This window comes from Ceratosolen solmsi, unplaced genomic scaffold (assembly GCF_000503995.2).
Source record: "Ceratosolen solmsi marchali unplaced genomic scaffold, CerSol_1.0 scaffold129, whole genome shotgun sequence".
NCBI lineage: Eukaryota > Metazoa > Arthropoda > Insecta > Hymenoptera > Agaonidae > Ceratosolen > Ceratosolen solmsi.
This window is the reverse complement of record NW_011948477.1, coordinates 1-26098: the sequence shown is the minus strand read 5'-3', so window position 1 is coordinate 26098 and position 26098 is coordinate 1. Positions and strand designations below refer to the sequence as shown.

The window sequence follows — 26098 nt, the reverse complement described above, 5'->3', positions numbered from 1 at the left end:
CGAAACTATTTATTACTGAATATATGCACTATTCTGTCCACTTGCCCGCAATCCTTCCATCAACCATCTGGGAGTTTCATCTAACTGTAGATATTTGGCCCTCCTAGCCCGGTACTCTATTTTTAGACAGAATGTGTTTATATGGTTTCGATAATAAAGAGCTCGCAATCAGTATTAACCTTGCGCAGAACAATTAGTAAGATTGATTCAAAATTTCAATTAACATGAATATTAAAAGTAACAGGCTCATTTTTAAGCGCTCGTTACAAATGAGAATTAATGATAATAAATTGAATGCTTTACAGGTATTACGTACGTGAAGATTATTCGAAACTTTTTAAAATTTTTAATATTAAAGATACTTGTATATAGAAACGGGACTTGGAATTTATAATTTGTAATTTTTTGTTTAATAATTATGTTCGAATGTTTCCTTACGAAACTTTTGAATAAAAATAAGATAATAATCGCCTTTCAATTGTACACTCTTATAGTTTGCAATAACAATTTCATTAATAATAAATGAAAGAATGGGTTTTGGGTGTGGTGAATTGAGCTTCTTTACATGATCTTCTGTAGCGAACGTAACTTCCGAGCCATTGTCAATTAAAAGACGTGCTTCTACCGTGGTCGATGGTGAGCTAACTTTAGTCATGGCAGTGGCCAACAGGGTAGGTAATCTTAGTGGTGTTGATAGAGTGACGACTGCACCTTCTCGTCAGGTAGTGGTGTTAGAGGTGTTGATGATAGTCGGTGATGAGCTATTGGATTTTTTACTTGCCTTTGATTTACTATCTTCGTGTAATAAGGTGTGGTGTCGCCTTTTACATCTTTTGCAACTGCTGTTTCTCTTGCATCGATCCTTTGGATGATAATGCAGACATATGGTACATTATGGTAATTTTTTTTTCGATAAATTCTGTATATAGAATTATATCGTATCTTAAATTATTTATAACAATAAATATTCACGGTAACTCATAATAAACTACTGCTGTGCTGAACTTATCTTACATCTTTCTTCAATTTAATAGAAATGTAAATAATGTAAATGATTATATAGTTGCATAATAAACTCGATACTGTGAGCTTTTTCGTTAATTCAATAATAATAAATTTTATGAACTTGATCATTATCTTTTAAATATATATATATATATATATATATACATCTACTCATATGTAGAGATTTAATTCGAACATTGTTATACGTTACGTTTTTTTATACAAATTTAGACGACAGATTTCATTTTATACGGCATAGCTAAATTTTCGGTTCTATAACTATATCTTTTTAAATGCGGTTAAATCTAATATAAAACTGAGAGTTTTAAGTCTATTTAATAAGTTTGGAATAAGCTCAATCAATTACATAAATTTACAAGTAAGTGTGCAATGAGCTGTGAGATGCCTTTAGGAAGTTATCATTGTTTTGTAACATGAATTGTGTACATTTAAGTAATGAATTTGCTAAGAAATTTGATACTAATATACATTATATTTTATTCGAACGTAAAATCTAGTGCCATTCATAATAATGGATGGAGAGTAAAGTATCAGAGTATTATTTTCTAAACGCTTCCATATGAACATTGACCGGTAGCAGTCCATTTATTTAATTACACCAATCAGCATCCACTGACTGTATCATGCAACGATTAATTGGCTTTTTCTATTATTGCCTCGAGAATTATTGTTAAGTTTCATTAAATACTAAATTTTTATATTTATATATACTATTAATTCTTTTCTTATTTAAATAAATTTTAATTTTAGTTTAATATCAGTAGTACCTTTAAAATAATGTTTTACTCATTATTCCATTTAAAATATAATTATACAGTTGTATAAATCTACGCTATATGTGACTGAATTATTGGATATATAAAATGTATAACCAACATAAAGAAAACCTACATAAAAAAGTAATTATCTTTAGAATTAAAAATATTTAATAATTTTACGAATACTTATAGTTTTTTTGTATAAACCAGAATTTTCAAAATTTATAAGAATATACTTTTAAATAATGAAAAAGAGCGAAATATTTTAAAATTAATATTAATATATATATATTTCAAGAATCTTCATAAAATTATACTAAATATGTAGTTAATTTGACATTGTGAATAAATATAAAATTTTAATCTAATAAATAAATACTTTTATAAATTATTTAACTTTGTTATATTTTCAGGTCTTATATCACATGTTTGAAACTTATAGTGAAATGGGCCCTCACAGAATTTCATATTCAGATGTTTTATCCGGATTTATATCTTTTTTCGTTGTAGCTATTGGAGGAACTATCATTGGAATTATCTGGGGCTTTGCAACAGGTTTTGTTACAAGATTTACAAACCAAGTTCGTGTAATAGAACCAATTTTCATTTTCGTCATGGCATATCTTGCATATTTAAGTGCTGAAATATTTCATATGTCAGGAATATTATCGTACGTATTATTTTTACTTAATATTTTAACTTTTTTGTGAATTATAATTTTATCTTATGATAATGATTATTAACATATATCACTGAATAATTATGAAAGCAATAAATAGTTTATGATAATTCATAAATACATCGTCTTAAAGTAATAAAAATTTTCTTCGTAAACGTTTCTCTATCCAAACACAAATTCTTTCAATAAATATATTCACAATTTTTGAGTTTCAATTGTTTTTATTTTATTTAAATATACAAAATATTAATACATTATTAGGAATCAAATTAAAAAATAAATAAAATCAATTTCTGAATAAATAATGCATAAATACTTATATATTTTAATTTAAAACAATCATTGTATATTTTATTTTGAATAAGTTATTTATTTATAATTTTATTATAACTTTTATGTACTATCTATTACCATATCCTAAAAATACTTCTTTCGACATTATATTTATTTTTTTAATGTTAATTAGTACACATGCATGAAAATAAATATTTCATCTTAAATTTGAAATAGAAAAGAAGAGTTGTTAACAATTTAAGCTGTACTGTTTTCGTGGTATCAATTAATTTATTCTAGGAGATTATTTTAAAATTTATTTAAGAATCGTTGAAAAAAATTAAATACATGATACTAGCATTTAAGTTATATCTGTATAATATATATATTATGTCTACATAGTATCCATAGAATATGAATTATGAATGGCTAATAAAACTTGTATAATAATTAACTAATTACATAAATATCCTTCATAAACACGATTAATAGAGCTTTTTTTCTTTATTCCTGTGCAATGTTTTCTACAATCTTATTATACATGAATTACAATTTATCAATTTTATTAATATAAGATTATGTTAACATTAGAAAGAACGTGTTAATAAATGCTCTTGAATATTAGTGACCAATTGTGTAAATCTTACAGCCCATTTTTAAACATAATACAGCTTCAATTTTAAAAATTAATTAGAAAAAGAGTGTAAATAAATATTTTAGATCTATAGTAGTGCATTTCATTTAAAAATATTTATGTCGACAATATAAACATTTAATAAACATATCAGTCAACATGGTTAATCCATATACAATACATAAACTTAATAGACGCTGCTGTACTTATGTGAATCAAAACAAAAATACTATATTGCAAAGCTATTGCAAATAATAAACGTTATATCTTTTGTTTTGCTCAGATGGCTTTTCACTTTCTAAATTCTTTTGAACATAACCTTTGTTTGATTTTTCTATTAAATTAGTTTTTCTCTTATCTTATTTGTTTTATAACTTTTTACACTTAAGCCATTTTACTGTGCCTTTTATATGGTCAATCTCTCCAGCTTTCTATAGTTCCTTCATTCAACTCTTACGAAGCGCTTATCATTGATAGCAAATTTTAATTATATGATATTTAATAAAGATCGCATTAACGAGATAATATATTAAATATGTTTTAATTAATAGTTAAAAAAAAATCCTTTTGAAAATCAAACGTGGATATTATGTTCTCTAGATAATAATTATATTCTTTACTATAAATATATTTTAATAACATATACTCTTCTGTTTAAATAATTCTTTTTTTTTAATTGTTTTTAAAAATTGAATAAAGAATCCTTTTAATACACTTTGATCAGTCTATGAATAATTAAATTAGTTTATGTGAAAATATATGTAGATATTTTCACAACTAAAACTGATTATTCTGATGTTATTAGTATAGATCAAGTTAATAAAGTTAATAAAATTTTAATACATCGATAGGGTAGACAAGAAAACTTTTTAAATCATTGTAAATATTATTTTATAAATTTAAACAAATATCAAAAACAAAAGCACTGGAATTTAATTATTAAAAATATAAGTGAATTCATATAGTTTTCTACTTTTTAACAATAAATAAAATATATAATTAAATGAAAATACGCACAATCTATAAAATATTACGTCATTAATAATACACAAATAAAAATATATACCGTTTTACTCCAAGAGTTAATTTTCTTGAAAAGTGCGCCTCCTGAATAACCGTATTCATTAATGTTCAGTACAACTATAGTTTGTCCTTGAACATAAAAATCAGAACAAATCAAACAAAAAATAAGCTGACAAGTAGAACGATCAGTTATGGTATATTTATTTTTTTTTTTTAAATCAGCGTTTTCAATAAATATTTTAAACCAAATGTTATATTACAAATTTTGTAATATATAATTTTCCCTTATATGCAATACAATTAGTTATATATTTCTCATTCAAATTTTCTATTTTATTTAAGTAGTAAGAAAATTCCTTATAAAATTAGAGTATTTTTAAGAATTTTACTTTTTCTTTATTTTTAATTTTTACAACAAAATATTTATTTAAGTTATTAATATCTAACTTGTATATAAATTCATAAAAAAAGTTAAATGAAAGTTTAAATATTCATTACACAATTACATATTACACAATTACACAATTAAATATTCATATATTAAAATAGATTATAATATAGAAGAAGCTACAATCAATTCTGATAAAATTAATTTAAATAATGTTTTGGAGGAGTATGAAAATTATAAAATTTATAAATTTATGTTTTAAAAATATTCAATAAAAATGAAATGGAGCAATTTAATTTACTAATTAAACAGATTAGCTTTTGTATTTTGGCATCTTCAATTTAAAATTTATTTAACATATTTCAAATTTAAATTTTATAGGATCACATTTTGTGGAATTACTATGAAAAATTATGTGGAAGCAAATATTTCTTATAAATCTCATACTACAGTAAAATATGCAATGAAAATGTTATCAAGTAGTTCTGAAACAATAATATTTATGTTTCTTGGAGTTGCAACTGTAAATAATAATCACAATTGGAATACTTGTTTCATTGTTATAACTGTAATACTTTGTTCTATTTATAGAATAACAGGTAAGATATAAATTATTACAATTTAAAAATGATTCCATTCTTTTTAACCAAATACTTTAATAATACATTATATATAGTGATACACATAGGATTTATTAAATTATATTTATTTATTCATATTTAAAATTGGAAATTAATATAATTCATTAAAAATCTAAAAATGTAACGAAATTTATATTAACATTAAATTAATATGAATAACTGAAAATCATTATTAGCTAGAAATCTATTTACTTCTGTGCTCCAAATAGTAATTATTCAGGATTGAAGTACCCAGCAATGAGAATATATTGCTTTGTTTAATATGTGATTCCATTACATTTAAATTTATTATAATGCGTAATATTTGAAGTAGTCGCTACAAAAATTCTCGACGTATTTAAAGTCTTATACCGTATCCGCATAGCGACAAAGGAAGATTATCGAACCTTCTAATGCTTGCTTTCTGAAAATTTGACAGAATTTCCAAGAATTATAAACTCTAAATGTACGAAACCATGCATAAGCAGCAACAGACGACGAAGAAAATCAGTCTTGTTGAGTAAGTCAAGTGAAAATAGTGCAAGTCATAACAGTTATAAGTTCTTCACGTCTGTCTAAGGTATACTAATTTATTTACATTATTTATTGTCTATTGCTGGCCAGCTATCCGTGCGCCCTCCACAACTTGACTCTAGTCAGACCGCATTGAGGGCGACGACATAGTCTGGCATCACCAGCAAGCTACTTATCATCATTTATTGTTATTACGACATATCGCCGACATTATCGGTTAGGCCTTTACAACTTGATTGTTATCAGACTGTAGAAGAGGTTGCCGATATTGTGTGGTAGCTCTAGCGATGCCATCATTATTGCGACACAGCGCCGACTTTATCAGTCAGGCCTCTGCAACTTGATGATTATCAGACCGTTGAAGAGGCCACCGACATTGACCAGATAGTCCACACAATTCATATCGCCAATGAGAGCACCCATGGCCACGCGTCTCTCGCAACTTCTCCTTCGGTAATTACTGTTACGTTTCGCTAGTACAATTAAGCGCATTCAGTACAAATAGCCCAGTCTCATCTTGTACACCCGGACGACGCCCTGCAGTTTATGATAACTATCAGAATCTCGATAATTCTCCCAACGATCGGTAAAAACCAACTAATGTAACATAACCCTAAATAAAAGTCAGTAAAACCAATTGTGTTTACACTGAATTAATGCATTAACCTCTCACTCCCTCCACCCGTCACCACCATTACACCGACTGTACGGTCTAAACCAACCACTTTACTTTTCGGATCATTCTGGTAGCTGAAATTTAATACAGTAATTAACTTAAAAATTCAAATTTGCATTGTTGAAACTATAGTTAAATTAAATTAAAACAAGTAAAAGGTCATTGTACTTAATAATTTGAATACCGTCAAGCATTTTAAGAATGTTACTGTTTTAGTAAATAGAAATTACTCGAATATATTTATGTATAATATGAAAGGAACAAATAGATTTATTTTATCTTATTGTTTTAATATTTCAAAAAATATTCCTTTGAGTTGTACCCAACTTAAATGTAAAAAATATTTTGTGACAAATTCAATAAGTTTCAAATTTTCAGTTTTATAAATACAACGATGTGCATAAAATAGTGTGACAATGGAAGCGAAACAGAATTAAAACGTTTTTAGTATTTATATTGTATATATTAGAATGGCGCCCAATCAGATAAAGACTTTTAAGTATCATAATAATTCATTATACTATCGTTCAACCAGTAAAATAATATATTTTACCATATCTACAAAAGTATACACTTTTTAGAATATTTTAAATTGTAAAAGCTAAAAATACTATCATATCAGTAATAATTTTATTAACTTTATAATCATTAAAATTTTGTGATTTTATATTTTTTTGTGGAATAAATATCTACAATAATGTATTTGCTTATTAAAGGTCTTAAAATTTTGATAAAAAAATCATTGCCAATTGAGGTTGTTTACATTATAACTAAAATATACATAAATAAATATATATTTAATATTAATTTTTTAAGGTGTAATGATACTAACTACTATAGCTAATCAATTTCGATTGCATAAATTAAATCGAGTAGAAAAATTTGTTATGTCATATGGAGGCTTGCGTGGTGCTGTGGCTTTTGCTTTGGTTCTTTTAATTGATAATAAACATATTCCTTTACAACCAATGTTTGTTACAACGACAATTGCAGTGATATACTTCACAGTATTCTTTCAGGTAAGAGTTTCAATCATAAAATAAATTGTAGTTTATGATATTTTATATCATTATATTGTTATAAATAAATATTATAGTTATATTAAAGTTTTATATTAATAATTTCCTCGATAATTATTGTTATAACAGTGTGTAACTTCGATTTTAGACTTCGTTTATTCTGTTTTATTAACAGTTACAATATTGCAGTTCTATGGTTACCTCTAGTGAGAGAGAGGAAATTATTCTATTGCAATGGTGACGCTGCTTCTCCGTAATGGTGGCGATGTCGTTGATGTTATAGGGATTATCAATGGATGTTGATTATTGCATTCTATGCTGACGTACGGATCAGCAAGGACAGACGACCATGCTCATCAGATGAGCATGGGAAGATGGTAATGGTAGTTAGCAGTGCTTAGCAGAGAGAATTAACCATACTCAAAGGGAGGAGTATGCTAATGTCTCTGTGGTAGTTATCATGACGAATCGATCATACTCAAAAGGAAGTATGGGAGTATTAGTTAGCTAGTTATATGCAAGAAAGATAAATAATATACCTTCGAGAGCGGAAGGACTTGGTATCATGAGTTATATAGTCGACTATTTGTAGAACGGCAATCTGCCCTTGAAGGATTGTTGTTGTTGCGAACTGGAGAAGCGAACGAATGATCTCTGCAGTAACTGCATTGAGAGAGCGTACTTCGCCACGTTCCCTGCAATGACTGCACTGAGAGAGCGTACTGCACCACTTTCCTGGCAAAGACTTCGTGCGAAACGTGGCTAGGGCGTAGATGACTAGCTTGGACGAATAATTGAACAGTTGCACTTTATGAACTACCGATACTGCGAACTGAATGACTGCTTAATTTGGGGCATTTAAGTGGTTATAATTATTATGACTTCAGCTTTTTATTGCAGAGTATGGCAGAATTTTGTGGGTGTATATTGTAGACTGATTGCCAGGCATGCGGCTGAGTTTAGTAGCTGTATGAGTAATAACTGATACCTAATTGATTGAGAAATACTGTGAGAAATAACAGATGAGTGAACGATTGTTAAAATTACAGTGAGCATCCGTGCCTGGCGAGCTGCTGTTAAATATTCGCATTGCAGCTTACAACGTTGGCAACTGCGCTTGGGCTTGTTACTAGGCCGAAAATCTTGATGACGTCAGAAACTGAGCTCCAGAATATTCGAGAAGTAAAGAAGGACACGGCCTTGTAAGGTTCGAGAATTTTTATCGGCGTTGCTATGCGAAAATATTGTAGGATACTAGAAAATAAGGCATAGACTATTTACGAATTCGCAGAATCAATGTTTACAAACATAAGCGTCCGAGAGCTTGTACTTTTCCCATTTTTAAATTCTTCGAAGTTGCCGAACAATTACCAATGTTATTTTTTCTGTTTTTAAATATTGTATACACTTGTGAACGTATTATTATATAATTGAATTTTAGAAATTTACCTATTTGTATATTGGTACAATTTTAATTTGAAAATGTATGAAATTCAAGAATGAGAGATTTAAATTATATCGTTTATTTTATGTCAATATTTAAATAATTTACATTTTTAAATATTAAAAATACACACACTAATTTTTATACAAAATGTTTAAAATTAAAGTTTGATTTTTATAATAAATTATAAATATAGTGTAACAAAAAAATTATCTTATTCTTACTTAAACAATTGTCAAAAAATTTTACTCCCACATATTTGATAATTTAGATATCAGTATACTTTACTTTAATTTTTTACGTGCAATAGTAGATTTAAATATATGTTTCATTATATTTTTTGTTTGTTCACCAAACACAAGTGGTCTTTACAAATGCTAAACTTATGAAACTTTAAGATCTGTATAGATCTTTGTTCGAGAATGAAAAGAAAATCTCTCGAATTATATTTACTAGAAAAACCTTCAATAATCAACAAAAGGGGGATTATCAAACGGATACGAAAAACTAAGAAAGTCTCGCCAAGACCACATAAGACTTGAAAAGGTTTGTACATCTGTGAACTCATAAACAGCCATTTATGGCCTTTGACCTGCAGCATAGCGATTATTTTTAAAGCAATAAAACGACCCTTGCGAGCTCACATCAAAACCCGACTAGACTGTTTATACTAGCATATTTTGATGATTAAAATATTTCAAAACAATTGAATGGAAAACATTTCTTAAATTCGTTGCAACCCGAAACTCGGCACGCGCGGCTCTCGAGATTCTAAGTCGCACGTGTGCCTATACATTTACCAAGAATACTAGGCATTGTTTTCAAGTCAGCCACACGTTGCCGCTCACTTCAGTTAGGCAAAAATGCTTGACCACGAATTACCCCCACTATGGTCACTCCAGGAAAGGGGACAAACTTCCACGCAAGGCGTTACCACCAAAGATGCTCTTCGGACATCCCCCTGTTAATGCCTAATTTCCTCGGAAGTGGGAAAAGGGCGTGTACAATCAGCATACGTTTGGAAATCGGCACGCTCTGATTGGAAAACTATAACGAGAACCCCTTGAGTGGGGGTTCGCGACAAGAAGCTTTAAATGTTGGACTAAGGAAGAAAACCGGCACCCTTCCGAGACAAAAGAACAAATCATCGTGAGTGAGAGTGAGCAGTCTAGGGAAAGGTCAAGTTATAGTAATTAAGTGTCCAAGAAAGCCAAATCTAAAAATTCACTCAACACAGAAATAAGTGAGTAATTCGCCACAAGAATAATGCATGCTGGTGAGTAAAGGAGGCACGCCGCATATGATTCGTGTCCCTCTCACCGCAAAGGCAGATCAAGAATAGTGCATGCTGGTGAGTAAAGGAGTCACGCCGCACATGATTCGTGTCCCTCTCACCGCTGAATCAGATTGAATTACGATATCGCTGTAAGTACGTTGATATACATTTTCTCTTCAATTATTGTGAGCCGGCAATAGAACCGGCCATAAGACAATCATCAAGATTATCTCACACTCTCCACTTAGAAGTGTGCAGCAATTATATACCTGTGCAATTTACATCAATTAAATGATTTCAAGGCATCTTGTGTAGTGACACCTCCTGTATAAGAAGCCGATCAAGAAATCATATCTTCATATAAGATACAAGAAGATTCTATAACATCCATATGTAAATAGTGTAATAAATTGTATAATAAATATAATTAACCAACTCTCACGACTCTTGTACAGCCCCTACATCTCGCCAAGAATTACATCCCTACAATATTTCGAACATATTCAAACCATCACGCTGCATTAGATGAGTGTACGTTTACCACCGCAAACACATTAATACACCACACGAGTTTTTTCAATAATTAATAATAGTAATACTATTCAAGCCTTGTCATCGAATAAATAACAGAATAAACAGCATATAGATCAGCCTTATTTATATTGAATTATTATAATATTACTTCCACTTGTGACCTTTCATCGCTATCATACAACATCCGTGGTCCCTGAGTTGTCAACGGCATCAATTTCTATCCTTCGAACCGGTCTTGGTAAAACAAGCCGGAACGGCGAATACATTTTGTACAAAATAAATACAATTATTTTTTTCTATGAAGAACTTCAATTCTATTAATAAAATACATTTCTTTATTAACAGAAAAAAATAAAGTGTTTTTATTGAATTATGTTTAATAAATATAATTTACTGTTTACGTTCTTTTATTAGATTGAATTATGTTAATAATGATTATTTATTACAACTAATATCTAATTGAAATTAGTATCAAGAAATTACATTTAACAAACAAAGTAGTCTAGCTTAAAAAATGAAAATGAAATCTAATCGTATAATAGTCTGTTCAGTTTTCTACGTTAGATCAAAAAATTTAGTAATTATTTCTTAAATTATAAAATTTGATTTTTAATAAAAAATATTACTCAAATTAAGATACAAAAAAATTGACTACTTTATTTGATATCAAGGAGAAAATCCAACATAATATCTATAGTATCATAACAAATTATAATTTAATAATCTTAATATTAAGTTCTATAAGAAAAATTATCTCCATGAAAATATCTTGAATGAAATGCTGCTGTCATTCCTATTTAATTCTTAAGCAATTATCTTTATGAGCAGATAAAATTTAAAAATTACTTTCGTATAATAGTAAACTTAATCACACATGAGAAAATAATTTATCTCATCTCTATGAGAAATAGTGCAATTATATACCATTACCTTTTCCACATCATTTATGCGCCAAATACTATTAGATAACTATTTTAATAAATATTCATGTTCAAATAACAGGAAACTCTGAACCACCAAATGGTAATTGCCATATGTAAAAGACTTAACTTAATATTTTCTACATATCTCTATAAAAATTAATTCCACTAATCTGGCTCGTCAACTAAACGTGTAGAATTAAGTAAGAAACCACTAGATGTTGTGTGGGAGAATGCGGGAGAAATGGAAGGGTAAATGCACTGATTCAATAATTAACACATAATTCTTACTGCTGTTTATTCCATTTAATTTCAATTTATTTCCAAATTGATGATGATGATTTATTGTAAAAAGAGACAGGTTATATTCTATTGAATATTACTACTCGAGAGGTTATGATCGTTTGTTGTGTTCTGAACGAACACTACAATTCTTGTTTGTGTCGTAATCTTAACACGTGTTGCAGTTGCCTCTGAATAGTGGGCCGTATGAGTGAGCACGTGCCTATGATAGTGGTTAGAGGAAATGCGTGTCACTGTATGGCGCGAATTGCTGGTCTTGTGTAGTGAGCATACGCAGGAAGCTTCTGTGGTCGGACAGCTTGCAGTCCGTTTTCACAGTAAACCATGACGTGAAGAATCAACACTAGTGGTAAGAACTTACTTGAAGTTGTAGTGTGATGCTCCCAGTTTCTCCTCACAGGCTTGATGAGAAGTTTCCATACACTAATTGCTGCATTTGAACTTCTTCTCATCTTCCTTGCCTCTTTTGCTGAGATGACGAGAATCTCAGTACATATGCAATTAGAGCTTGATGAGACTAAGGGTAACGGGATATTGATTCACAGCCGTAGTAAGATGTTTTACAAGACTCAGCTGATCGACCTTTTCCTTGTTCCTCCTTCTCGGGAGTAGTCGTAACTTTTCTGATGAGAATAAGAATAAGTTTGGCTTATCTGTTAGAATAAGAATAAGTGTCGGTAAATTGCATTATGACTTTGGGCAGCATGATGGATCATGCACGCCTTCATTTCCACTTCCTTCCGGGTTTAGTTTTGAATATGCTAATCGGGAAAGTGTCGGAAAGGGGGGGGGGGCTTTTACTATTGGTCGTCTCTCGCTCCTATGGAACTTAGCGATATGAGGAATCCTCTAGAGCGTGGTTGGTTGGCTAACGCGATCGACAAGATTCGGCATAGTTAAGAACAATGTAAGCAGTGTCTTAAGATGCCGAGTGCGCACGTACGCCTATTGCTTGTTATCTCAGGTGCAGGGTTTTGGATTGCAGTGAAATTTAGGAAATGTTTTGTACTTCATATTTTTACGTATATCTGATACTCTTTCATAATCTAGTAAACAATAAGATCGTTTAACTGTACCAGAACATCATGAGCACGTTTTCAGATAAGCGAGAATAAATAAACTAACTATTCACGGGTGTTTTCCAGATGTATTGACCTTCTCGAGTGTCGACCGTGGGAAGTTGTGACAATAAAACTGTTCTCGCAATCTCGACGAATATCTATAAGTATATTCTATACTTTTATCTTTTATTCTCACATTTTATCTTAATGTTTCAAGAGAATCTTACTACTATAATGATTTGATAAATCATTAATAAAATAATGAATATTAGCTATATGTTTACCTTTGATATTCTTAAAATACTTTAAAGTCTGTTTCAACAAAGATGATCGAAAATAAAAAATGATATTTCGAGGTTGATTTTATCAGTTATATGAAATAAAGTATATGAAATTATTATTTTTCAACTTTCGAACTATATATATTTAACGATTTTATAGTAATTATATCATCAAAGACATAAGTTCCTAAAATAGTTTATCAGTTACAAAAGTCAGTATTGGGCTAAATATTTTCCACAAGATAATATACTAAACAATACAATTAATAAATTAATATACGATACAAAATTTATGAAGAAATAATTGTTTTTCCCAGTTTATTTTACTGTAACTAATAAACCATCTTTTCTAAATGAAAATGATAAAAATTACAATAATATATGACTAAGAAATTAGTTAATAGAAAATCGATAGTGCTAAGGTCTTTCTATGCAATATATTTTAGTACAAATAATATAAAATAAAAAGAATACATGGATTATATATAATTGGTTTAAATATTATATATATCACAAAAAGTAATCTAAACTTAATAGTTTCATTGTAACATTTTTGATCGTATAAATATTATATTTTTCCATTCCATTTATCGTACATCTTATTATTACTTAACGCAATATATTTTCTTTTTTCGATTTCGTATTACTACTAAATTGCTCGAGGATCATAATAATTTCCTTGGATTAAACTATGCTATATCCATGTTTTTTTTATTTAAAAAAAATACGTAAATTTAAAAGTATTACATATCTTCTGTTTCAATTTTTTAGGATCACTATAATTTAATCAGCTATATGTCTATTTGTTTAATTAATTTAAATGTTTGACGTTTTACTTATCAATTCTAATTATTTTTTACACAAATCAAACACAATATAAACCTCCATCATTATGTTTATTCGTTTCTCATCTAAATTAATTCTATATCCTCATTTTTCAAATCCCTGTTTTTTCTACGCACTATCTTTGTTGCTTGTATTAGTTGTATTCATTGTCATTGTCAACAATATTATAAGTAAAGTTAGAAAATAATTAAATCTTTATAATATATAATAAAATATAATAAACTTGTTTATATTATTTACAGGGAATAACAATAAAACCTTTAGTCAAAATTTTAAATGTGAAAAGAGCTGAAAAACGAAAACCAACTATGAACGAAAGAATACATGAACGAGTAAGTATTATGTTTATAAAATTTATAGTATAAAAAAAATTCTATTTTTTGTATCAAATCAAAAAATTTAGTTTTATTTTTAAATTCTTACTGTTTGAGATTCTCGGAATTTCGAATGTTATCATTTCTGGAAAACCCCCGACGGTTATTATTTCGAGGAAAACATCAACAGTTGTCATTTTAGGGAAACGATTCAACCATCATAACTTTTAAGAAAACTGTCGTTGGAAGTTCGGAAAAGCCGGTACATCTAAAATACTAAAATACTGCGTAGACATTAAGGCAAATGCATCATGAGGCGCAGTAGTCGATTTTCGGACATTAACGCAGTCAGTCATGCTATTCACCTATGAAGGCTAGTCAATCTGCAAGCTACTCACAACAACAGAAAGAAGATGCGTCAATACACCTGGTTCGATACTATCTCCTTCATACGAAATAATTCAACATCCACACGGAGCATTCGGGATAGCGAAATAATTCAACATCCACACGGAGCATTCGGGATAGCGATATAATTGTACATCCACACGATGCATTCGGGGTGGTAAATAATTCGTCATTCACACCGAGCATTTGTGATAGAGAACCATTCATCACAGAACCAGATCAAGGCTACTGTACCTATGTGAGTAAACAAAGTCTAAGGAATAAATCGTTGTTAATCCTTATAAGATTAGCAAGACGCTATTATGAATATCACAAAACACACTCACTAATAGGACTGTGCATAATCAGGTACTGATACTTACAAGGTCAACAACATTACCATCATCAAGGACCATCTGGTGTAGATAAACCATCCACCACAGGAACAGGTCCAACCAACTGCATCTTCGTTATTGAACATATGATACACCTTGCCATCGCATAAATCCATCACATCAATAATGTAACTCTAAATTAATCGTAATAAACCATACTTATTGAAGAAGCACACACTGTATTTCTACAGCCCTTCCACTTGACTCCTTCCCAAACATCTGCTAGGGCAGCCGACAATTTTTATAAAGCTATCGAAACATTGAGAGTTCGAGCCAGGAAATCAAACAGTTTCGAACACTTACAATTATTAGTCATGTGAAAGAAATTAAAACTTAAAGTAAAAAATTGTGTTTATACTGCTGAATATCAATTTTATTTTATAGATTTATGAAATTAAATTTTTATAATACATTAAATAATGAAAAAATGTAATATCAAGTACTTTACCATATAATTCTAATTAATTATATTCTATACTTTAAAGTTGTATAAACATTATAAAATCAGTGTAAATTTAATAACACGCGCTTTATGAAAAAGTAAAAAGAAAAAAATACGTAAAGATTATGGTTTTTCATTAGATAATTAAATAAAAATAGAAATTAAAATCTATACTGTGATGAGTGACATTACTAATTATAAAAAAATTTTCAACATTTCTGCGGCAGCTTTACTGGTACCTTGTTGTTACAGAATGGATAATAATCAATTAAACATTTATTTGTTTCGATTATAGGTAGACAAATATTCCGATTTAAATTTTTAATTGATACGGTTAATATTTATTAACGACAAGTCTATAAAATGTTTCTAACTATAAGGAAATATAAACAAAGGTTTTATATCTGTAGTTTTAAACTTGTATAAATATCTCAATAATCAATTATAAGTATACTAGTCAAAAACCATTTCTCCTAAATCAAAATGATAAAAATATTAAGAGTTTAGTTTACTAAAAGTTTTTATTTCTTTAATTTATTAAATATTATTTAATTAAGAAAACAACTAAACTAGAATTTGTCTATATTGTAATATTTATTTGTTTTATAATATGCAACAATAAATTAAATTAAATTAAACTAAATAATTTAAAAAAATGATTTGCTTATACATTCACACATTTCATCACAGTTAGAATAATTTACAATATCATAAATCATAAGTTAAAATAAAAAATTATAAATTTAAAATATTCAAATTTTAAGAATATACGAAGCAGAATATATAGTAACTAAAAGGTACTAAGAAATGCCATAGAATGTTTACTTCTCATATAAACTATAAGCATAATGAAATTATAAGGGTTAATTAACAGATAAAAAAATGTTTTAACTTAAAATAATGGGTATAAGAATTATTCGAGATTTTTCATAACTCGAACATCTACTCATCTACAAAAGATAATTAATAAAATGTATACCTTATAAAGATATCGTTTAAATGAAATTTCTCCGATAACTATCAGTATTTAATGTTGTATCTAATCCTGATTTAAGCTTGCCGATTAATCTATCAATTAAAGACTTATATCCATTTACTATATCAATTATTAGTATAATGATATTGCAAATCCAAATACTTTATTAATTTAATTAAGTTAATAGATTGATTTAAATTAAATATCATTAGTAAACATTTTACTTGAAGTTAATATTACTCTTTTAGATAATAGATCATATTATGGCAGGAATCGAAGATATTTTGGGTAAACATGGAAATTATCATGTTCGTGATAAGTAAGTACACAGTAAAAAAAGTAATTTATTTTAATAACTTCAATATCAAGTAAAGCATGGTTTCATTTAGGTTTAAGAGATTTGATAACAGATATATTCGTCCATATATTGTAAGAAACTATTATGGAGCAGAACCAAAAATTTTAGAAACTTATTCTAAATTGACTATGAAGGATGCATTGGAATGCATACGTCGAAATGCTTCAACATTAGGTAATATTAATGGAATAGATAGTATGTCTACTATTTTTAAAAGTTCTAGTAACACCGGACAGCTTAATGCAAGGTAATCTTAACACTTAAAATATATTTAATGCCTTTGAAATTTGTAAATAATAATTTACATAACCTTTGAAACATGAACAGTCAGCAGATATAGCATTAAATATAATTCGCAACGGATAATATAAACATGTATTTATATGATCAGTTTCATATTAAATAATGTTGAACATTTTTTTTCTATAACTGCTTTTGTGCTAATTATAATTATAAAATTAATTACCGCAGTTTATACAGGCGTTTAAGTTTTCTCTACCCATTTCGACTTGTATTTGGATTACGCTTCTTAAAGTGGGATTTTTATTTTAATTTATAATTTAAACAGTATGTATCTTAATAAATTTTTATATAAAAAGAATACAAAAATAACAATGTTTCCAAATATTGATAAACAATCAAACTGAATGAATATATAAAAAAGAAAAAATATTTGAATATAAATAATAAAATAAAGCCTAAATTTAATAAAAGCTCTTATGCCCATTTAAACCCATTTAAATCAATTGAAATATATTTTCTTGGTGTTTATATGATTATTGGTTAAAGAGTTTATGTTTAATTACTATAATACTATGAATAGTTATACAGTAAAGGCCTCTTACTCTAGGAAGAAGAAAAAAAGCATGACGAGAGTCTGCTACCATAAATTGAAAATGAAAATAACACAATAATGATTTGTTACTCTGAAGAGTAGGAAAAACGAATATTAAGTATATCAACTACAGGGCATACTAATATTCACTTTTTAAAGTTTTAATTATCTTATTTTAATTAATGGTTTAAAAAATGCGAATATAGCAGTAGCTCTTAACTACATAAGCAACATGAGTAAAATATCCCGTTAAAATAATAATTTTAAAAAATAGCCTTTTTAGAATGAAGATAACTAGAATAATGTATAATTAAATAAAGGATCACAACACTCGGCTATTAAATAAGAAACTTTATTATTTAATGAATTAAAGCATAGATGGTACATATGTAAAAGAATATTAAATCAAATACGTAAAATTACAAACAATCTTCTATATCTGTTTTGGTAACTAATTGCACAACAATTTCATTATGAGTAAACTAAAGAAATATTCCATAAATTCCATACTCCATAAATGATTTTATAGCAACAAATGAATCTCTTGGTGGAGAACTTTCGTAATCCAAAAACTACGGAATTAACAGAAAAAGATGTAAAAGCAATATTTCCACTAATCAACAATACAGCAGATACAAATATAGATCATATGAGAATTTAAAAAATATAAAATTATAAATTAAAACTCATATTTAAAGCACTGATAATATTATCTAAAATTATCTGGTGGAAAAGACCACGAAGCAACCTGTATGAGCACTTCTATTTGTTAAACTTTGTACGCTTCGAGATATGAATAGTTAATTACTATATAAACTTCATCTAAACCTCTGATAGATTTTTTAAATATATTTCTTATAAAAGCTATAGAATATATTATACTAGAAGATAATATTAATATTATCTGGTATTCCTTTGATTTAGAGTTGTCGATAATTCGAATTTATTCAATATAATTTATCTAAGATGGTATAAATATAGAAGAAACTTTCATAAAATCGTTCCTAATCACGGAAAATTACACCTTATATTAAGATTTTATATAACTGATATAAGATTTATAGAATTACATATATTGGAATTCAAGCTAAAGCAAGTAAGAACTGAAATAGATAAAAGATAGATTTATCCACAGAAAATGAATAAAATAAAAATTCATTGTACGATTTCTTAATTAAAAATTATTAAAGAAATAATTTTTATAATATTTAATATGAAATTTTTTTTCAATTTTTTGCAAAATTGCGTTTGCAAAATATGTATTCTTATAATTTTTACTTAAACGAGTCTTATAAAAATTACAAATGGATTAAGTAGCATCTCTATCCTATCTGATCAGAGTAATAAATAATTTATAACTACTAAATTTCTGAAAAAGAAAAACTTTTTCTTAAATTTATTATTTTTTGTTCGAGAATGTAAGAAAACTCCCAGCTCATTGAACATCTGGAAAATTCGAGATAAGAGTTCCGAAAAAAGCGAACTCTCGCCTACTCGAGAAATAAACATTCAAACGCGCCTCGGATTAACTAAATCTAAACAATTCAGCAAAACTTCGAATATCTAAAGAAAATACAATTCATAAACACATCTGGCGAGAATAAAGGTCCAAGTGTCCAGCAAAACAAGTCATAAAACTACTGCTACGAGATATTTTATACGGCCTCGCCACAAAGCATCTATCGACGACAAGTCATAAAACATCTGGCGTGCAAAAGTCATAAAATTAGTCTGAAAAATACAAGCCAGATGATACACTCAAAACCAATGCTACACCTTACCTTCACAACACTGGCCGATCGCAACGCGCATGATTACAAGAAATGCATGCGACAATGATAGGATGGAGAGGGAAAAGCGCGGCATCAAGACCCCTCATCATGGAAGGGAGTTGAGCAAGACCCGCTCTCATTGGAGCCTCCATCTTGGAAAGACTCACTAGTGGGAGACGCCACCACTCGAAAAGCGCCGTGATTAGAATTACCATAAAATAAAGAAGAATTCTAATTGGGCACACTAATAAGACTAAATCTCATTTGCAACGTCATGATCGACAAGACAACTCTGATTGGCGACACCAAAAGAGAGGGAATTCTCACCGACCACCGCGTGGTCGAGAGAAGGCTTTAAAAAAGGCAACGCCGGCATGACACAATCACTTATCTTATCTTATCTAACAGAAAATGAACAAGTCAATTAAACGCAAAAGTCCAAGATTAATCTATTCAACACAAGTACTAGATAATCAAATCATACACTCGCAGCAGTGTAATACAAAAAAGGGGAATCGAGAACTACGAATATCAGTTCGTATAGTATACACAATCAATCTGCGAGGAGCCACACGAGACAAATTAAAAAAACAAGACAAAACATAGCTATACACAGCGTGCAGAACTACGAGGTAACGTTCCATTCCTAATTAATACATAACTATAACAAGCCATACGCGTCAATCTGCAGATACGTAAAGCTATCTGCAAAACACAAATACAAGCAATTCAAGCAATCGCCACGTGCTCATATACAAGGAAGCGCGGGGGTTTACGAACTCGCTCTTCTGTGTGTATTATTCCATCTACACGTGTATTACATATAGAGGAACAGCAAGGCTTCAACTTCTTCCTGTGTATGCGACGTCCGTGAACGCTCAGTGGTAATAACACATACAAATCAAGAAAAGCAAATGTTCAATCATAAAATAAAACTCATTATAATCAACTAGTGCAATTATATAAATAAAAGAAAACTAAATAACAAACCTACTCTTTATTGAATACATGTACTATCTTGTCCACTAGCCTGCATTCCTCCTATCAACATCGGGAGCTCACACCTAATCTTAGTTACTTGACCCTCCTCGCCCGGTACTCTGTTTTTAGACATTTGTAAATTTATTAATATTTATTGCAAGATTGTGTTCGGAATTCTTGTCACCCAGTGGTCGAAAGACCAAGATGGTTGGATTAGCCCATATTTACCATTTTACTGATGGAAGAATGTGAATAAGTGAGAGGTTAATGCTTCAATTCAGTAATGAACACAATTGTTTTTCATGCTATTTATTAAGTTTTTAATTATAAACAAATAATTATCATTCTACGTTGTTGGTGGGAATCGTTGAGATATTACCGTTCCTTAGTGGTTTCCTCGCGTGGAGATAATGCGCACTGCTAGTCGAGGTTGGAGGTTGTAAATCTCCGGGTCCTCTTGGCGGAAATTACAGAAGGCCAATGCCTCATCTGGAGAACAGGATCTAAAGACAGTAGTGAGTGTGCTAGCTCCTTGCAGTTTAGCGCATCTCCTCATAGTTGACTCAAGCAAGAATGCGCTTGTGGCTGGTGTCCTTTGGTAAAGCTTCAGCCGTTCGCGGAAGCTTTTCGAACGTATAGTACTTATCGCGGTTGATGCATTCGCACCATCAGTGCCGTACGAAGCTAGCGCGTACGTGCTTTCAATATTTGCCGTACGAGCCCGGCATGTTTGCGCTTTCAATATATGACTGATAACTGATTTATTGAGAAATTTACAGTAAGCCTAGAAGCCTGTTGAATATGGGCACGAAACTGAAGGCTTAGTCGCTCCATGGCGGCTCTGTTCAAATATATCGACTATTCCATGGCAATCCTACTAAGGCAGGCTGTGATCTGTGCCATGACGTTTTCACTGAAGGAGTTTCACTAAGAGGCTTAGGCTTGTCGCGTGCATCCTTTAAATATGCGCACGGCAGATTACTTAGCTGGAAACAATGCATAGATGTTGCTATGCCGTCAAAGTCCAAGCTCTAGGACGTTCCAGAATTGTATGGAAACAAGCTTTAGACGGTTGGAGAATTCTACCATAGTTGCTACGCGAATATAAACATGTGGAGATAAACATTACAGAACGTTCGCAAGCAAAGGCTTTAAATAATCAAGAAATTTCGGAGTCAATATTTACGATTTCGCGAGCTAGAACAATTACAAATTGCAGAAAATTAATTTTCATAGAAAGTGCTCCAATCCTGAAATTTTATCTTTATGTAAAAATCTTTAAATTTTAATGAATATGTTTCGATTGTTTAAAATATGTAACATTGTCGTTCAAATCATTTTAACTATATAATAGATCAGTTTTATAGAAATATTGAACAAACTTTCTATTTTTCGATATGGAATAATACAAAAATTTATTTTCTCGTTATATATAAATTAAATTATTGAATGATAAAAAAAATTAAATCGTTAAACGTAAAACATAATTTACCATAATAATACAAGTTCCTATATCATAAACAATATGAATATAAATTTCCATAATTCTTTCTATAATCAATCGTATTTTTTTAAAAATAATTATAAATAGTTTTTAATTCCTAATAATAAATAAATATTAATTACTTAATTTTTTATAATAGATTTACTTTAAAATAATTAAAATTTAAAATGTTTATTGTTCAAGCTGTAGTCAAATTGAAAATGGATGGAATTTTGATTTTCAAGAATTAGAATATAATCCATCTAAAAAGGATCTTACAGATGCAAGAATACATCATCTTCTTGCTGAAGAACTGTGTAAACCTTATAAACGAGTAAGTTATAATTACTTTAATATTATTCTAAACTAATTTTTACGTTTTATTTATATTATTAAGATGTTTATTTTAAAAAGCAGCATAGACGTTTAAGTTATAGTCGACATGCAGTTAATGACCGAGACTTAAGTACACAAGTTAATTACAAAATGCATATGAATATACGACGCCTAATGGGAGAACATAAACACCGATCGAAACGTAAGAAATTAACGAAGGTAAATTTTATCACAGAAAATATTTATAACATTTACATTTTTGGTTTTAATAAATCCTAAATATTGTATATATATATATTTTTTTTAATTTAATTATTTTAAATTCTCTTATTCATTTAATAAAATGACAATTAAAGACATTAATGTTAGAAATATTTTTATTTTAATAAATAAATAAAATGTTCAAATATGTTTGTATTATATAAAATTATTTATAAATTTGTACTATAGGAATAAATATAATATTAAATATACGATTGTACACGTATAATGTATAAATACCTGAAACCCAATAGAGTACAGTAAAATAAGAATATAATAATTTCAAACTTTGTCAAAATGGCGATATACATTGTGCAATACAATTATATAAAGAGAAAAAATGATGTACCAATATAAATATTCTAAGCATGAGTACCGATTTTGTTTAAGAAAGAAATAAAATTGCAAATCTATACAATCGTAATAAATTAAATAGTTGCGGTAAGTTTTACCTATTCAATCAATATATACAACTGTATAATTCATAAATAACAAGCATTAGTTGCATATTTGAATATGTATTGGCAAATATATAAAAAGAACAGTACAGCGTTGGTTATTTCTGAAACGACCGATGAAACATTAAATTTTGCCCAAGAAAATTATAAAAATAAATACTACTCAATCTCGTCTTATTTGTATTATATTTTAACAATATATTAATTACTTATAACCAAGCAGTAAGTTAACTGCTTATTTAAAAAAACTAATTGTTTGTTATTACAATTTTGTAGTGTTCAATCACTTTAAGTATCTAATTACGAAGATAGGAAAAACTTTCAAGTTATTATATTAAAACTTTATAAAGTTAATATTATATTTTTCGTATTTACATTGACAAATAATTTTTTTTTCTAGGAATGTAAACAAAATCATGTTAGTTTTCCAGATTCCCCAGTTCATGTATCAGATATTGATAAAAAAATGAATAAAGGTATGTAAAATTATATTTATTAGATTCTAAAAAATAAATAATTTTGATAATATTAAATTTATATTTGTTTAAAATAATTGGTTAATATATTTTAAATATTTCTTTACAATTCTTCTACAATTTAATTCTTTATAAATTTATTCTTTTAAATATAAAAACATTATTTTTATAATGAAAGTATTTGAAAGATAGAAATGAACTTTTTACCTATAGTCAGATTGTATAGAAAATTCTGATTATTATAAAACAAATTAAAACGTTTGTAAGTTTCTCGGATTTTCGAAAACAAATACTGCGTTGAGGTCAGATATGCACCCGGAGTTTTGGGATCCCAAAAACTTTTTACAATATTGAAGATTTTTGCTTTTGTAACTCTTTTCATCGACATTTTTAAAAATAAATTAAATGTTCACCATATTTATTTGTAACTCTTCTAGATGTTTACTGTAGAATAAAATGATAAGTAATATTTTACAACTTATTATTGTTCTAAACCAAAATAGTTTTGTGAATCCAGATTATTGAGCATATTTATTATTCTTTTTTGACTTCCACTAACTAACTAATTTTAGACGGTCGCGGTTGGTGTACTCGTACCTTTAGGCTTTACGAGGCTGGCGCGTTCGCGTCTTCACTCAAGCCTTACGATGCTTTCCCCAGAGAAACAGTGCGGAGTAAATTCCAAACGCATCACCAAGTTCGCGCCAGCTGATGCGCGTCTTGTCGGTAAACCTTCACCTTAATTCAAATCTTGACGCTTATAAATATACGCAGCGTATCATTAACCGCTGACAACAGCCGCAACACGTAGCAGTATCCTTCACGAGGTAACAAGCCTTCAAACTTTTACTTCCGTCTGAATTTATTGCAGTGCGCAAATATCAGAACAAGGTACGCTTGCTACGATACGAGTATATATATCAAGTAACAACAACTACATGTGTTGCGCTCTATTACAACCATAATCTCAATTACGCACGTGCTCATACAAACAGCGCGAGTGTCGACGAATCAACCTTCGCGTCATTCTGCGCTCATATTCAAACCATCACGCTGCATAGATGAGTGTACATTAATCTACCACAAAAGTTATTTCAATATTTAATAATGGTAATACTAGTCAAGCCTTGTCATCAAATAAATAACAGAATAATCAGCATATACATCAGCCATATTTATATTGTATTATTATAATATTCCTTCCACTTGTGACCTTTCATCGCTATCACACAACACCCGTGATCTCTGAGTTGTCAACAACATCAATTTGTATCCTTCGAATCGATTTTGGTAAAACAAGCCGGAACGGCGAATACATTTTGTACACACACGTATCGTCCAGAGGATCATGAATTTCACAACCTCCTAGTTCTTCAAAAGAATTATATCACAACACCACATTATTGAGAAACGTAAAGGTCATTTATAAACTCATCACAATTAATCATCTTTAAATTGAAAATAAATGGAATAAACAGCAATAAGAATTATTTGTGTTAATTATTAAATTAGTGCATTAACCTTTCCAGCAGCCCACCCATTCTCGCACACATCTAGTGGTTTCTTAGTTAATTCTAAACGTTTGGTTCCTGAGCCAGATTAATAGAATTAATTTTTATACAATCTCGAACATTAAGTTTCATAAAATTTTAATAATTTTTATACATGTTTTTACAATTTCGGCACAGTGATCTGATATATTATGCATAATTTTAAATTAAAAAAAAACTTACATTTGTAATAATCATATAAAAAAAAATTTTTTTAATTGAGTCTGTACAAAATGCACCCGTCGTTCCGACTTGTTTTATCAAGGCCGGTTCGACGGATACAATTTGATGCCGTTGACAACTCAGAAACCACAGGTGTTGTGTGGTAGCGATGACAGGTCACAAGTGGAAGGGATATTATAATAATACAATAAAGATATGGCTAAAGTATATGCTTTTTATTCTGTTATTTATTGATGACAAGGTTGACTAGTATTACTATTATTACTTGTAGAACATAATTCTTGTTTGACGTGATGTGTTGCAGAGAAAACTGTACAATAATCTATGCAGCTCGATTATTGAATATGAATGGCGAATGGCGCGAATTTTCGTTCATCGACACTAGCGCCTTTTGAATGAGCACGTGTATGGTTGAGGTTATGAATGCGGCTTTATGATTGAAAGATATCGCAAGTGGCGCGAAACTGGATTGTCTGCACTTGCGTTGGGTTTTGCTTTCTTTCGTAAGCTTCCGAACTTGAACTAAGGTGAGGGATAGGAAGTGGGATGCCCGTGGCGGGTGCGAAACTTGACGACGCGTACTGGAATTTATTCCG

General features: G+C 29.2%; 1 protein-coding gene across 1 annotated transcript; it reads left to right on the top strand.

Annotated features, from left to right (window-relative positions):
* Positions 1-653: 653 nt before the first annotated feature.
* On the top strand, positions 654-23769 carry LOC105366989 (sodium/hydrogen exchanger 3-like; the record flags this gene model as incomplete). Its single annotated transcript, XM_011505609.1, has 10 exons — positions 654-671; positions 2198-2454; positions 5163-5380; positions 7428-7630; positions 14538-14627; positions 17058-17128; positions 17199-17414; positions 22443-22572; positions 22656-22793; positions 23694-23769. Coding segments are annotated over exons 1-10 (1417 nt in total), but the record flags the coding sequence as incomplete, so codon positions are not given.
* Between the last annotated feature and the right edge of the window lie 2329 nt (positions 23770-26098).